This window comes from Stegastes partitus, unplaced genomic scaffold, assembly GCF_000690725.1.
Source record: "Stegastes partitus isolate 25-593 unplaced genomic scaffold, Stegastes_partitus-1.0.2 Scaffold1732, whole genome shotgun sequence".
NCBI lineage: Eukaryota > Metazoa > Chordata > Actinopteri > Pomacentridae > Stegastes > Stegastes partitus.
The window spans coordinates 18,199-35,301 of record NW_007579463.1 but is presented as its reverse complement, the minus strand read 5'-3'; the positions used below and the strand labels follow the sequence as shown (position 1 = coordinate 35,301).

Below are 17,103 nucleotides of genomic sequence, written 5' to 3'. Positions count from 1 at the left end.
ACGTCAACGTCCGGCAGGGGGCGCTGCTGCATCACGAACTGATCAACAGGAGGCAGACAAACAAACAAACAAACAAAAACAGAGTCATGCTCAGTGGTGGCAGGAAACATTTCCTTAAAGTACATGTACTTCCATTTTAGTTGTGCTTTTGCAGTTTGCAGTGCTTTATGCTTCTATGTCACTACATCTCGGAGGGAGATACTGGACTTATGGCTCAGATTAATTTATCTGACACACATACAGCACACAATCTGAAACATGTTTCTATAATAAAGGCCCTGCACACTATACAGGGCATTTTTAGACCTGCTGAGTTTGAAACTGTGCAAATCAAATTTTTTAATGAGGTCATCAATGTTCTATGAACATAATAAGAATACTACTACTACTAATGATAATAATAATCATCATCATCATCGTCATCATTTTCTTATTATTAGCATCATCATCATCATCAACAACAACAATATTAACAATAAAATACTACTTACTCAGACTATTGTTATCACACTTATCACACTGTGTTGGAATTTTTATGAGGCTACCATTAAGAATAATAAAGTTGTCCTGCAGTGAAAAAATGGTCCTGGAACCCTGAATTATTTATTTATTTATTGTTAAATAACAACTTGCACACATTGGATTTAAGAGACGGACAAAAACTAAGCTTTCAGTAGTTTGGAGTAGTAATTCAGGTATAACGTAACATTTTGAAAGAGGTCATATTGCCGAACTTATTCCCCTTATTTTGGATATTTTTACCCCCCGAGGGTCAAATGATGATTCCTAGAACTCAAAAGGTATTTAATACTGATGGATATAGCATATTGTAATCATAAATGACCTTAAAAATAAAACCTGTGAGCCAGCTGCTCTTTCTTACAAAACATTTACAGTTTAGACATGAAGATGACAAATGCAAAGTCAGCAGTATGGCGTGTGTATGGCTCAAAAACAATATTGACAATAGTGGTTTGTTTAGGGTGGCTGTGACTGAACATTTGTTTTAAGTGTATTTATGCAGGTACTACTTATGTACTAAAAATTTCGATTCCAGTGATTTATTCAAGAACTTGGTCCTTTCCTGTCCTGTTATACTGCTCTGCATGTTTAGTGGAATAAAGCTGTAGATGTTGTTTTCCAGGAGAACAACAGCAGACAGGAGCAGCTGAGCAATTACATCCAGTTCCTTGACTTCCTCTTTAACCCTCTGTGCTTCAGCTCAACCATAGTTGTAAGTTTAGAAAGACATATTTTGTTGTAAGATGTCCTTGCATCAGACGACTACTTGTGCTGCACAGTTGGATGAAGTTTGTTAAATGAAATTCTAAACATGAATCTTATAAAAGTACGTCTGCCTGCAAGCTTGACAGTCCTGGTTTGATTACTTCTTTTTCATTATGACTGTCTCTATCACTACAATTTTTATAGTCTCATTTTTTCAGTGTTTATTATTTTAAAAAGTACAAGTTGTTCTTGGATCTTGGAGCCAAACATTAATGTTAAATCATGATCAAAAGTAATGTTCTTACCTCAGCTGAGTGAAAAATAAAAGAGTCAAATAAAAAGAAGAAAATCACTGAGAAGAAAATGAATTATCTTTGCAGACTTTATCATGTTTTATTGAGAAAAAAAAAGACTACATTTTTCAACACAGTGGCAAGGTACTCTGAAGAAAGCATGTGGTAATAACTATGTCAGTGTGACGGCTTCACTTACATCAGCGGGTCTACGTGGATCAATACACCGTTTCATTAATGTCATCATACAGGTGCATCCGGTAAAGCAAAAAAACATGGCAAAGAAAAAGTCCTTTTCCTCACAAAATAGTTAATACTTTATACAATGAGTCACTTTATTCACATACAATTCAAATGTCTACCAGTGAAGTACATGTTCATTTTGCATAAACTGTTTTTTTTTTCTTTTTCTTCACAGAATCTACATGAAACGACAGTGAAACCATAAGGAGTGGAAAAAAAAAAAAAAAAGTCCCTTCATCAAAAGGTCGTTTTACCCATTTAAAATACATTACCAGCAGGGAAATCTGAACCACACTGGGATCTCCGTGGCTCAGATCGAGCACGGCGGCTGTCGTGTTCAAAGGGGGGCTCCTGCACAAAGTAGACTTCTGCATACACATTTATTTAAATATATCTCATACAAACTTACTGCATATAAATAGCCTTCTCATTAAAAACAGCGACATACTGCTTCTGCCTTCACTCGAACCCTTTTCCCCAACTCGTCGCTCTCCCTTCATTCTCACAATGTATCACAAAGCCTCTTCAAAAGACAAAAATAATTATAATAAAAATAGAAATAATATTTTTTTTTTTCATTTTTTTGGCAAGTCAGGAAGACAACCTGGGTGCTGGTCTGCTTCACCACTATCACGATCATTTACATCTGCAGATCTTCACCGTGTGTCAAAATACAAACCAACTTCAGAAGACCTCATGACACCGTGTGAGCATCTCTTAAAGGGACAGTTCACCCCAAAATGAAGACGCAGGCTTTATCTCTTTATTAGCAGGTCCCTGTTTTTACTTGTGGGCCCCAAATGCTTTGATTCTGCCTCGTGTTAGACCACTGAAGGTAGCTTAGATCTTCAAATATAGTCGACGCAAACGTAAAAAGTCGAAAACTGTGCTTTGCAGTCATTTTTTTTCTCTTTGCTAGCATACAAAACTCTTGGAGTATGGTGGGAAAGTGAAACTGCAGAGTCCAAACTGCTTTTTGCTTGTGCTTTCATTTTCAGTTTGCATGAAAAATATGGCTCTTTAACTTTTGGTTGCTTTTTTAAAACAGTTGCAGGTTTTATATACTTCAGTAAAGTTTTAAACCATAATTCTCAAGATTTTTAGGAAATCAAACTGCATCTTTGAGGCTACGGTCATTCAACATTACTACATTCAGTATTTTTTTGTACGCTTACATAGTAGTTTTTACTGGCTGTGCTGCTTTCAGAGGACACTTTATCTTTATGACAACAGCCTGACTGTCGACAGCTTTCTTTGCTCAACCGTATTATTTTCTAGGTACACCATGTAAACTAAATACTTCCGCATGCCACTGCTTCACAACAATTTGTACACTACACGGCGGCTTAAATCGAGAAGCAATATATTTGGTTACATCCTAAAGTGTCGGGGATTAAACAAAGCCTTAACTTTCATTTTGGAGTGATCTATTAACACAAACTCAAACCAGATGCAAACATTTTCCTTGTGCACAAATCCTTTCTCCCTTTTGATGTAAAACACACACTGGCAGTACCACACACTTGTGCCATGAAACAGTGGATCTCTTTAATAGTGCAGACTCAGGGTGGCTAGCATGCAGGCTAGTGAGATGTCAGGTTGGGGGGATGTCGAGTGTGTCGCAGGGTTCCCGTGTCGTACGATTCCCCTGAAGGCATAACAGCGGTGAAAAAAATCTGTCTTGTTTTTTTGTGTTAGATGACTGGCGCCGATCTGTCATTCGTGACAGTTGGCCTCAGCTTCACCGTCGCAAATGGATTCCCTCCTCTGCAGGAAGAAAAGGAGGAAAATTGATATAACGACAAATTCAAAATTTCTGATCTTCGACAAGGTTTAACATTTCAACATTTACAAACCCCCTCCGGTGAAAATCAGTTGTTTTTACCTTGTTAACGCGTCCTTACGGTGTTTTTTTTTAATATGCTGTTGTGAGCAAAATCACAGATGATACTCTTAACAACTCAAATTCACAACTTTTTTTTAATGTAACCAGCAAAGGAACCAATCCTGTCTGCTAGCAGAATGGGACATGTTCACTGTAAACTGTCTTAACTTTATTCAGCTTAGAAAAGCCTGAAAATGTGACTTAACTGCACTTCAGTTGGTTTATTAGTTCATTATTAAGTCATCTAATGAGTGGTGAAAGTTAAATTAACGGAACTTGAGAAAACAAGTTCAATAGACTTGAGATATGAAGTTGAATCAACTGCTCACATAGACAACGGTTATGGACAGATTTGTTTTCTGTTTAAGGAACTCATTTGTCATTTAACACTGAGAAGTTAGAGCCTCAGGGGTTGAGATAATTTAGGATCAGACTCAGTATAAAGACAATCTGTGAGGCTGCTTCTGGTTACAGTGAGATAAATTACAAGTCTGCAGGTGCAAGAACTGAATTCAGTGCGAACCTTTGTCATGGATAGAATTATTATGAAAAGAAACAAACAAAACTTAATTTAACACGCATTAATGATATACAGCAAGTTTCCACTCTTCTGTATCGGTTCGATGAACAAATTTAGCCGATGTGAAAAACCGATGATTGTCTAACATTAGCGCCTTCATCTCTACATTCGATATTGCTGCTATTTCACAGATGTTTTGACTGAAATGGTCCTGGACTTGAACGTTAAATATGTTCAAATATGTTTAAATATGTTTTAATAAAAAGACAATATGATCTAATTTGGTATGGGCTTCTTTTGAATAGTTTCCACATTCTCACAGTGCTTACTTGTACTCATTTTTTGGTGTGAACAAAAATTGAATATCAACATCGGTAATATCGGTTATCGGCGATATCGGAAATCTTAATATCGGATATCGGTATCGACCAGAAATTTTCATATCGTGCATCACTACTAAATATAAATAAAAACTTAATTTAATGAGTTGAGAGAAGTCAGTTTATTTACTCAGCTCAGCTTAAAATTAGACATTTTAAGTTCAGTTAACTAGAAATTAACAAAACTTCTATATTTATATTAAGTAAACTAACAAAGATAAGTTGATTTGACTAAACACCTTTAATATGTTATACAGTGTTTGGGGGATTGCTCCAATATTACAACTTGTGTAAAGTAGAATAGTTTTACAGTGTTTGAGCAGAGTTGTAGGTGAGCTGGTGTGCTCGCGCTGCAGTGAACGAGGAGATCTGCACCTTCTAAACAAAACAGCTGTTTACAGTCACATTTAAAAGGTTATTTTCATGAAAAAAAAACAACTTGTAAGTATGTAACATTGATACACAGAGATGAGTTTTTAGAGGTTTAAACAACAACCGGAGAGGGATTGAAACTAAACACACAAAACTGTGAACATCGGTGAGTCCGTTAGTTGTGTTAGGTCACTCACCCTAGAAAAGGAGCCTTTGCAGTCCCATTGACTAAAGAAACCTGTTGTCAAAAAAAAACACACAGAAGAAAAGACCCTTGAAGACCCAGTGGACAAAGAGAAAATAACATTCAACACACACCACCACAAGTCACCAAAAAACTCGCCCTCCCTCCAGCTGTGAGGAAAGTCAGAGCTGCCCGACTGGTTCGATAAGATTTCTCATCAACAGTTGCCCCCCTCCCTGCCTATTTCCTTGACGTGTAGTTATGCTACAACCTCAGACCTCAACGAGTCTGGAATCCAGACAATCTAGAAAGGCCGGAGACAGACACGCGCTGCTCTGTTTCTTTCACCTGATGACGACGATACTCTTATCGCCAGCACAGAGCCAAGTGAGCATGAGGACGATAAAACTGAGGAACATAAATACCTGAACTGTGCCCTGAGGGCTACTGTCGCTATATTTATGCTTATTAAAAGATGTAAAGTTGTAAAGAAAATGTAGGGGTGCGACATTATCGAATAAATATGTCACAGGAACTATTGTTAACCCGTGAGGTTTCTCAGTTTCCACGTATGTTGGTTTCAGTTGAGAGCTCATCATGTACTTAAACAAAGATGGTATCATGTATATATTCAGTGTGCATCACTGATAAGAGCTGATAAACAGCAGCCTTAACTGATTTTATTGTATTTTGAAGTGCACATATTTACACTGTACCTTCTGTACAAAACTTTAAAGGACAGCTTTTATTGATTTTAATACTAGTTGGAGGAAACAAGCAGTAACCTGTTCCTCCACTAGAGGGCAGTCAACATCCAGATGTTGTCCACAGCTGGGCTTTAACGCCTCACACATTCAAGAGGATGCACTGTTCTCAAAAAAAAAGGAATTTGTGATTAAATTATTCGAGAATCCTAAACAGTATTTCACCTAGGGCAGATGTTCACTACACACTTGGCAAGGAATTTCTGATCATGATAAAAGAAAATCAGTCAAGGTTATCTTTAACTGTTGGATATTGCGTGTTTTATCTTTTTTGGCAAATGAATTAAACTCAAAATACGAGCGTATAAAGGTGGAGAGAGAGAGTCTGTAACTGTATTGGAGGTTGCTTCTATGTTAGCGTGTCAACCACATAGTTACTGGTGCTGGATTATTTATCACATGATCATATGTGTGGTATTAACATGATTAGCACAACAGCCATAGTTCATCACAATGCTTGTATATAATGACCCTGCTAATTTTAACTTCCAAAATTAGGATTAGGTATGTTTTCACTGCAGGCAGACGGACAACATGGAATTATACATTTTAAAATTTTCAGCTGAGTGTTAGTGGAAAGTCACTAACTGCAGCCCTACAGAGCCAAATCTCTGTGACTAATTTGGTTTACTGACAAAATAATGTTGAATTTATAAAATAAAAACACTCAGAACAAAAATACAGTGACTTCATTGTAGCTTAGATGTAAATATAGATGAATTAAAGTTCATTTACTTCCTGCTCCAGCTTGTTTTCTGTAATTAAAGCATCAAGTTAGATGTTTAAATAGATAAACGAGTCTTGCTAAAAGCTATCAAACCTTCCTTGTGTGTCATTTTTTCCTACAATGGCATAAAATCTCATGTTAAATGTTGGTAATTGTTTGGAGTCATTCAGCTTCTCTCTATAATTTAATACTGTGGGGTTTTACTTATTATGTGACGTCTCCTCAGGTGGTTTAACTGTTGCTACATAAATAAAACCACATTGAAGTGAATTGAATCGCTGTGACACATTTAAAACAAATAAAACTACTAATCTCCAACGGACTCCAGAATTGCCATGTTACACTTGAACTGAATGATCATCAATCAGTCAAAGGTCAGCGCTGTTGTTTACACAACATCTGTAGGTTAACTACTTTATTTATCAATTATTAAACGTACAAATGGGTTAAGTAATTGTCCAAGTACGTTAATTATACACCCGACAAACCCCGTCCTATAGCTGCTGTCTGTCTGCCGAGCACGTAGCCAAAGCCTGAGACTGATTTAGGGCCTCCAGCTTGTCAAACGTCTGTACAACACAACATACTAAACCCTTTTAGTCCAGGAGAGGTGGGATTTGAATGCTGCCTGAGAGTCTAAACTCACAAAGTCCCCAGAGCAGCAGCGACAAGGTCCACCTTTGCCCCACAGTCACAATAACAAACCTGCAGAGCTCAGTCAGTCACCGACCTTCAACCCGAACAAATGGTCAGAGGGAATAAAAAAGACTTTTCATATGTGGCTTTATCAAAGTTTTTTTCTTCCCTGCTGGGCTGCTTTCTTTTAAAAAAGAAAAGGCTGTAAAAAATGTGTGATTCTTAAAATGTGAGATATGTTAGGAGGATATATTCCAGGCTGTAGTTTATTAGGTGGTGAAACCCTGAGGCAGCAGATACAGAGGACGGTACAGAGAGTACAGTACAAGCACAGCAGCAGTGATGAGGGAGAAAGAAGCGTGCCTGGGCTTGTCTGCCGGCTGGACAGATACTAGTTCATTTTCAATCAGCCAACACAGCGCTGCCGCAAAATGAAATTGTGTCTGTACCCTCTTGTCCTTTGTGCCTCCCTCTGTAACTCTCTCCTTCCACTCTGGCCTTTCCCATTTTTGAACAAAACCTGGTAAAACCTGGATGGGGACATTTTTCAAATATCTTTTTTTTTTCTGGTGTGTTTTCTTTCTTGACTCATTATTTGTGTCTGCGTCAGTCAAACTGGCAAAGAGACTCCTGCAAAATGCAAACATTGCATCTTTAAGGCTGATGTATTGCTTAAGGAAACAATCATGTGGATAAATATTTCCTTAAACTGGTTACAGGAATTGAGGTGTGTTTCTGGCAGTGCTCTGTTTTAAGGGTGTGGAGGCAATGAGTGTGCATGGAGGAGATGTTGATAAGACCTGATTAGTCAGACTAAAAGTTCAACCTGTGATGGCATTTTGCAGTGTGGGTGTGGAGCGTGTGACGACTAGGCGAGGAAGGAAACACGAGACCTTTTCTAGAACGTGTAGCGCAATCGAAATCTTGGTAGACATTAAAACGTGACAGCACAGCGACAGACTGCTGACCACTGAGCAGATGTGCTGCAGAAACCAGGCAGTAATAACCTGGAAAGGAGAGGCACAGCAAGGGATAACAGCAGAATCTTAGCTTTCATAACGGTGGGGCTCTCCAGATGGCATTGTTTGGTCCTGACTCGAATATCTAAACATCTATTGGACGCCTTGAAATGTGGTTCAGACATTCGTTTGTCTCCAGATGATGAATCCTAATGACTTCGCAGTGAGATAGGCAGCCGAAGCAAAGTTAGAGCTTTTGTAATGGAAATAATATGTGGTAGTCGTGTGTTTAAGAAAGCCTAGATGTTTGCAGGCTAAATGTCACGACTCAGCAGAAAAGCGGTGAGTGCTCTGAGAGGACATGATTCACTCAGATGTGTCAGTAATAATAGCAGGACAAAAGAGGGTTGAACGCTGAAGAAGTTCTCAGGTAATAGATGGTCAAATGACTTTAGAACAGAGTCTGTCTGACTGCCATGCTTACAGTATAAAAACAATTAATAATTAATAGGGACTGGAGTTTGTACATGCTAAAAAGTAAACAATGTTTTTATAACTTTGGTGATCCCCTGATTTCTAATCTAAAATCACCTTTATGTCAATGTTTTAATGTGCTCCTGACATGTTATATAACCTGCAAACCTAACGATATTAGCATCACCATCAGCTGTACTTTGTGTGTACTAACTCATATTCGTCTGCTAATAGGCTAAAGTGCCGAGTTAGCATTTACTTCCCAGAAGCTTGACTCCTTTTCAGATATGACTTCTGCTGAAAAAAAAAATATTTGCAAAATTTTGGAATGTCTCTTAAATATTGACAGGATGCTATTTCTGCCATGCAGTTTATCTTGTGATTCTTCATCATCATGGATCATTTGCAAAATTAGAATATGACGAGGAGTAACTACAGAGTAATCAATCCCATCTGTGTGTCTGTCTGTGAACAGTCTGTAGCTCGAGTGCTGAGGTCTAACAGGTTGATATTGTACAGGTGAGCTAGGAATGGCCTCTCCTCGGAATGATTAGCTTTTGGGGTCAATCAGTGCAAACATAGCTCCGGTAGAGGTCAAGGATCACTATATCTCTCTACTGAGGACCCTCTAGCTCAGGGGTGGGCAATCCTGTTTCCCTCTTCCAACACACCTGATTCACATGATCAGGATCGTTATCAGGCTTCTGCAGAGCTTGATGATGAGCTGATCATTTGAATCAGGTGTGTTGGAAGAGGGAAACATCTAANAGGATCGTTATCAGGCTTCTGCAGAGCTTGATGATGAGCTGATCATTTGAATCAGGTGTGTTGGAAGAGGGAAACATCTAAAACATGCAGGATTGTGGCCCTCGAGGACCAGGATTGCCCACCCCTGCTCTAGCTTATTAGTTTTTAATCCATACATGAAGGCGATTTATCACTAATTCACTCTAGACACCATCATGCATACTGTTCTTGCCGACATCACTGAAACATGGTGGTGCAATTTCATAACCTTTACTTGCTTTACAAAACAGAGGAACAAACCATCTGTGATCCTAAAAGCAGGCAGCTGTCATCTGCTTCCTTTTTCTCATTATTCATATTCTTAATAATAAATATAACGACTGATAAATAAAACCTAAATTAACTACATAAACGTTTAAAATGTGGTTCTGTTTAAACACTACATTACATGAATCCTACTTGACAATGCAAATATTTAATTACCAGCACATGTGTTTGATGGAATGGTAAAGTATTAGTATTTTAAATAACAATAAATTAGATTATTAAGAAATGGTGAGTTAACATCATTCACAAAACATCTTTAAACCACAACCACCGACCATCTTGATGGACAACAAAGCAGCTTTAAACAGTCATTTGTAAAATAACAGTAAGTTAGTATGTTGCAGACAAACCCTCAAACCTAAACCCCATGTTCTAGTTAGTTTTCTTCATCTTGTGTTTTCCCACATTTGCTCACTTTTGTAAGGATTTTTTTGGAAATTTAATTCTTACAATTCCAGCAAAACTGTATTGTTGAACTGCACACAGGTCATGAAAAGCAGATCTAACAGTCACAGATGTTTGATATAAAAGCAAACTATCAAATCAAAACAGGACAAAAGCAAAAAGATGTTCTGCTATTAAAGAGCTTCTTTCTGTCATCAGAGGGCTATTCTATAAATCCATAGAGGATCAATGAATGGGGATAAATTACTGTACTGATTAAATCAATGCAACCATGTGGTTTAGTGCATGCTTGGTCAAGTCCTGCTACTGACCGTGTTCTGCGGTGAAGGCGTTGAGGGAATCACCGGCCTGGAGGGGATGTCGTCGCTGTAGTCCGGTGGAGGCAGCAGCACCGGCTCCTCCTCCTCCCGCTCCGGCAGACTGACCACGCTCAGACTACGCACCGGCGTGCCCAGACTGCTGCTTAGATAAATGATATGATATACGATAAAGCTTCAGCTATCACACATCAGCTGCAAAACAACTCATCTCTTCACTTCCTGGTATTCTGTTTGTTGTTTTCTTACCTATTTGATATCACTGACTCGCTATGAGGTCTGCAGTAGGATGAGGGAAACCAGCCCCGCCTAGTAAGAGACACAAACATCACAACATCAAAAACATCATAGAGTATAGAGTCATACAGTTTCCTTATTTTTCATTGATTACTTTTAATGCTCTGAACCCCAACATGTGCTGGGTTTTTTGTTTTATTACACCATCTATCAGAGCCAAAAATCTGTAAAGACAGAGGGAATCGTTGGATATCAATAATCTGATGGCTCAGGGATTAAATGTGTGTGACATGCAGTTCCACCAAGAAACCAAATGCTTCACTTGAAAAAATCGGCAAAAAAACATTCTGTAAAAAATTAAATTCTGCACTACTTTGCACAAATGTGAAGCCACCAGTTAACTAAGTTGTGACCAACAGTCGGGTGACAAAAATTCTGGGACTTTTCATCTGTGCTGGGCTGAACTGCAGGCTGCGTAAACTATAGAAGTATAAAAGCTAATTAAAAATATAAGTAATTAAATGTGTTCTAGGGCCACTATTTTTTCCAACTGTCTGTAACATCTGTTGGCACTTGGAAAAATGTACATTTTGTTGCATTTTTTTTCCCCCTCATTTAAAAAAAAAAAAAGAATAATAATTAAGAAATTTAACTTTAGCTTGTTTTTATAATTTATGACATAACAGCTCTGATCTTGTCATAAAAGACATTGCTAAGTTCTCTCTACTCATAGCCATGGTGGTGCTATCCTCATAGAGGTACAGGATTTTCTTTTAATAAATAAATAAATACATAAAACCCTAGAAACTACTTGGGATTCATTAGGTTAATTATTATTATTTTAGAAATAACTTCTCTTCCTAGGTTTCATTTTAAATACACAAAGAACATCAGCTACAAACCTTTAAGACTAAATAAAAACTAATTATATAAAAAAAAAGGATAGAAATAAAGCTATCAATAGATGATGTACATCAGTATGTATCAGCACCTGAGTGATGCTCTAATCTAATCTACGATAATCTAATCTAATCTAATCTAATCTAATCTAATCTAATCTAATCTAATACAATATAATACAATATAATACAATATAATATAATATAGATCACTGCACTACCACAACAGTATTTATAACATTATTTAATTCATCTCAGGTATTTTAACTGTGTGTTTTATTTTAACTGTTTGTTTTTATCGCTGCATCGTCATTTCGTTCTGTAGTGCATCCAAGATTTAATTAGTATGAATGACAATAAAGTATTCTGAATCTAATATAATATAATGTCCACAAATCATCCTCCATCCTGCATGCATACCAGAGACTGCAGGTGATCTGTTTTCGAGGGTTTGGGAGTAAAAATAATTGAGAATCACTGCTGCAGACAAAACACTTGAATCGAATGCACGTATCAAACACAACACATACGACAGACAGGGAGACTTTGTTCGCTAAGACTCAGAAGTTGTCTCCAAGTCACGTCTACAGAAAAAGATGGCTTATCAGCCCAGTGCAACGGATTTGTTGCTAAGAAACAGAATGTGCTGTGAGGCATCCCAACATGTCCAACCAACCAACCAACCGCTGACTGCTGGAAAACCACTTCAATTCGAAAAGGCCACTTAATGACACACACAGCGAGCACGGAGGGCTCCTGTTCACTTTCTGTCAGAGTGGGAACGAAGACACATCTGAGGCTGCAAGCGCTCCGTAATCCTGCATTATGGGCTTTAATTGATCTAGATGACTGTAATTACACAACTCGAAAGCAACTTAGCTACAAACACAACTTGTGTGCGTGTACACATTTTCGCACCAGGTAATCTGAGCGAGCAAGACACACAAAGCTAACAACTGCAGTGTTTGTATAGAAGAATATTAAGGAGGGAGGAATTTTAACAAGCGCCTGAGAACATTTTTCTCTTTCTCTGGGGGCGACGTGGAGTCACAGCCGCTGTACAAAGGCGTGATTTCACCTGATCTGCTCTTTAAAAACTACCATATTTATTTCGCTCACTCGTCGTCGGGCGTCTAGAGGAAATGAAAAAGCTATTTGTTTGTTGCTGAGTGAAATCTAAAGGGCCCGGCGTCTCGTGTTTGGATTATTTGCATGTGTGTTGGCTGTCGTGAGGCAGCAGCAGGAGAAACAGGGAGAGATCAAGCTTTACGACTGTCATGTGGAACATACCTGACATACTCAGTGTTTGGAGGCCAGATGAGCTATGTGAAAAACGTCTGAGTGTCACTGCTGCTGCATATTTGTCGGAATGAAAGTACAGTTCCTCTCAAGGGTGTGCCAGCGGTCGTATTTAGATTGCATTTAAATCAAGTATGTCAGTGAGGGAAGCCACGATGAAGCTGTGTGCTTACAGGTTAAGATTGATTTTTGGTTACATTTTCGGTCTTGTTTGTTGTATTAAGGCGACAAATCCCATGAAAAGACCAAAACCAGCAGTGTGTTTGCCAGTCTCTCAGTGCTTAAAAAGCCTAGACTGCGCAAATTAGTTCTGTCACGTCTTTAAAAACAAGTCACAGATATTTAAAAATGTAACCGTCTGAACCCCAAAATCCACCAGTGGGTTTGAAAAGAACACTGTCTTTTAGAAAACGGACAAAATGACAACATTTATTAGCCAGAAAGAATCATTTGACGTTTTCCTTTGCGACATCCTGTGAACTGCTCATCTGTAAAGTGATGTGTCCGTCGGGAAACTTAAGCAAAACTAAACCTAAAATTGTGATATTTCATCAAAGTCCCTTTATTCTAGGCGTGTTGCTTCAAATAAAATATCAACCCTAAACAAACTCTGTAAAAAAAACCCAGAACAGTTTGAACTCCTCAGCTCAGCCAAGAAGCCATCAGTGACTCACTTGTAATCAACTGTCACATGACAAAAAATTCAGGGACTGTTTTGGTGAACTGGACTGAACTGCATGAAGTGTAACCACACAACAGAGACAACAGGTAAGTAGTAAAAAATGTAAGTAATTAACTTGTAATAGGATGTCGAGTCATCGTTTTTTCAGCATTGCAAACACATGTTGGCATGTTAACTCCAAGTTTATACAATTCCTGATACAGGAAATAATCAAAGAAATGAATTTTTGTCTTTGCTGTACTGCACAGAAGACGTTTTGAGTTCTCTCTACTTCTAGCCGTGCTTGTTTTCATTCACGGTTCATGGTTTCATGATTACAAATTAGGACCTGGCTGAATTGAGCTCAGTGATACATGCTGAAGTGAACTGATCTTTAAACTGTTGTCGCTGTTTGGTGATGACGGCTGCCGAGCACAGTTTGCTACGGACTTTGAAAAGCACACATGATTCCAGGCCAAAGTTGTCTCTGTGCTGTTATTTACCCTCAACTCAAATAGATTCAGTTCAGTACTCGGCAATGTTAACGTATGCCAGCGTTTTGCCTATGAAGGGGTTCATAGTGGGTTTTTGATTTGTGGACAGTAAGAAAACTCAAGTATTGACAAACTTATTCTTAACCAGAGATGAATGAACAGACTGGTAAACTGGAATGCAATAATGAACAAAAAAAACCCCATTTATATTTCCAGATAAATCAAATACGAGATAAACTAAGTCATCTACACATGAATGCTGAATAGAGGAGTAGTTAAAGACTCACTGCCGTGTCTTCTCCAGCTCCCCGTACAGCCAGCCGTCCTTCTCCTCCTGGATGAGCAGAGTGATGATGTCGCCGTCGTCGAAGCTGAGCAGTGTATCGTTGTTGCCTGCCGTGTGAGGAAAAATGGTCCTGACCCTGGTTCTCCTGCCCATGTTGAGACCAGAGGACTGAGACGTCGACCGGGACAGACTGCCGTCTCCGAGACTGCCCTGGTCTGGAGGCAGAAGAGATTAGAAACCGTCACAATCATGTCAGCTATCTGTCAAAACTAAATAATAGTGATGCACGATATTAAAATTTCTGGCCGATACCGATATCCGATATTAAGATTTCTGATATCGCTGATAACCGATATTACTGATGTGGCTATTTAATTTTTGTTCACACCAAAAAAACGAGTATAAGTAAGCACTGTGAGAACGTGAAAACTACTCAGAAGAAGCCCATAAAAATTAGACCATATAGTCTCTTTGTTATGTAACAAAAGTAAAACATATTTAAACATATTTAACGTTAAAGGACCATTTAAGTAAAAACATCTGTGAAATAGCAGCAATATCAAATGTAGAGACGAAGGCGCTAATGTTAGACAATCATCGGTTTTTCACATCAGCTAAATTTGTTCATTGGACCGATACCGATATATTGGAAAAATCACTAATATCGGCCGATACCGATGTGGTCGTCGATATATCGTGCATCCCTGCTAAATAAAGAAGAGCAGTTTGGCATTTGGTTCACTTTGTACTTGGAGGTAAATGAGACAATCAGTGCAGTTTTATCTCGTCTTCAGCTCTCTTTTGCAGAAATGCCCTGATTATGTTCACACAAGAGTTTTCTTTAAAAATCGAACACAGTAAGTCAGACAGCAATGTTCCCAACATAATCAAACCTGTAAGTACGCCAATGAAGCTTGGTAGAGGCTTGAAAAAATAATTCTAAAGCTCTATTTCTAGGGGACCCCTAGTTTGTTTGTGGAGGTCATCTGTGATCTTAATTCCATATAAATCTGCCAAGTCTGTCATTTGTAAAAGCTATGCATTCCACTGCATATTACCTAAAATATTTTACCCAACACAAAGGTCATGTGATAATATTTGTTCCGAATCAGCATCTCTGTAATTTGGGGTGTTTTTTAGTTATTTATTTTTACTTTTTGCTGATTTTTTATTTATTTTTTTCACTGCACCTTTGATCTGCTTTGTCCTAATTCTAAGAATGATAGAGGTGATTGGTGTTGGTGATTATAAATGAAACTTTGGAAAGTATTTTGGGTGTAAATTCAGGAGGCTCACAGCATGTCACTACATCAACATAACCCATTCACATAAATTCACAATTCCATCAGAAGAGACGAATCTTCAAGGATGTTGAGATGGATAATACTCATGGCGGTACACAGTCAGGAACATTTTGTTGTTATTATGCTGCAGCCGATGAATATCACATCCCAGGATAATGTCAGTAAATTTGACTACTTTGCTTATCTTGTGTGAAACACAGACACGAGAGATTATTTATAAATCACATGACGCCCCCAGGTAATTGCAGTCCTGTGTGAACAACTTTTAGGATTGCTAAAATCTCATTCGGAAAAGCGATATCTGCTCAGTTTTGATGAATCATTGCTCGGTGATGCATATCACAACAATTAGAGAGTCCGCAGTGAGCGCCGAGTATGTTTATTTATGTATTTCAGAGTAATTACCTGAGTTGTGGTCTGAAGAGGATGTAAGCGGAGATCTGGGCTCTGGGTTAAACATAGTGACGAGCGGACTGATGGGATGCTTCAGCGGCGGTGCTGGAGGAGGCACCACAGGCTCCCCGTTATTCTGGAGAGGTGACAAAGACACAGATTAGAAGATTCACTAATATGATCATATGAGCTGGTCGCATTCGCATCAGAACAAGAATGATTTTGTATCAGTGCAACAACATCTAACAGCTTTTACTATAACTTATTGTCTTCCTCCTACGCAGCAATAAACAGCTGTGGCCAAAAACACTCTGTGGACTTTAACACAGACTAACAGCAATGGCACAAGCAGGGTTTCTGGTGGCTGACAGCCAGCGAACGATGCTCCACCACTTCACACAAAAGCATCCATCTGATACAAGAGACCACAAGCTAGATAAAGTGCAAGCAACAGCAAGACAAGATAAGACGCCACAGGGCCACTCTTGTCCACATTTTTGGATTGCGTGGTGTTTTGGTGTGCTTTATTCACAGCTTCTATCTGAAGCAGTGAGATAACAAAGTATGTGAGCAATAGCATGAGGTCTCTTTTGACAAAACACATAAAAAAATGAAAGTAATAAATAAGCGACTAAAACGCTCCACCGAACTGACCCTGCTGTAGCGCTCCACCTGCGGGGACTGCTCTGGGGTGGAGGACAGCTCGTCTATCATGGTCGCCACCGTGTCCGGCACCTTGGTGATGTCGCTGCACTTTTCCTGCCAGCTGGGGATCTTCACAGCCAGCATCTCTTTGGCCTGGAATCACCAGAGAATAAGACAGAGCTGGTTCATGATGCGTTCATAACGTGAGGCGGGGGCTCTGACGGAGAAGGATCTCGGCTTACTTTCTCATGGAAGTTGCTCATCTGATAGGAGAACATGCAGTGTTTGTCCGCCAGGAAACAGAAGCGTCTCTTCTCTTCCAGCAAGGCCTCTCTGCAGCCGTCGGCGATGAACTTCTGCATGTCCATCTGACGTGACGAGATGGTCTCCATAAACTGCAGGCGGGGTGACAAGAACGCCGCAGA

General features: G+C 38.9%; 1 protein-coding gene across 1 annotated transcript in view; it reads right to left on the bottom strand.

Annotated features, from left to right (window-relative positions):
• Window positions 1-1,593: 1,593 nt before the first annotated feature.
• The window catches only part of baiap2l1a (BAR/IMD domain containing adaptor protein 2 like 1a), a 23,481-nt gene continuing 7,971 nt past the window's right edge, over window positions 1,594-17,103 (bottom strand). The window contains exons 5-12 of the mRNA XM_008301925.1: window positions 16,921-17,073; window positions 16,688-16,831; window positions 16,046-16,169; window positions 14,338-14,551; window positions 10,710-10,769; window positions 10,455-10,605; window positions 5,118-5,158; window positions 1,594-3,530 (exon numbers count right to left, since the gene is read on the bottom strand). Of these exons, the coding sequence (XP_008300147.1) occupies window positions 3,458-3,530; window positions 5,118-5,158; window positions 10,455-10,605; window positions 10,710-10,769; window positions 14,338-14,551; window positions 16,046-16,169; window positions 16,688-16,831; window positions 16,921-17,073 (960 nt within the window). The 3' untranslated portion in view covers window positions 1,594-3,457. The remainder of the gene's footprint in view (window positions 3,531-5,117; window positions 5,159-10,454; window positions 10,606-10,709; window positions 10,770-14,337; window positions 14,552-16,045; window positions 16,170-16,687; window positions 16,832-16,920; window positions 17,074-17,103) is intronic.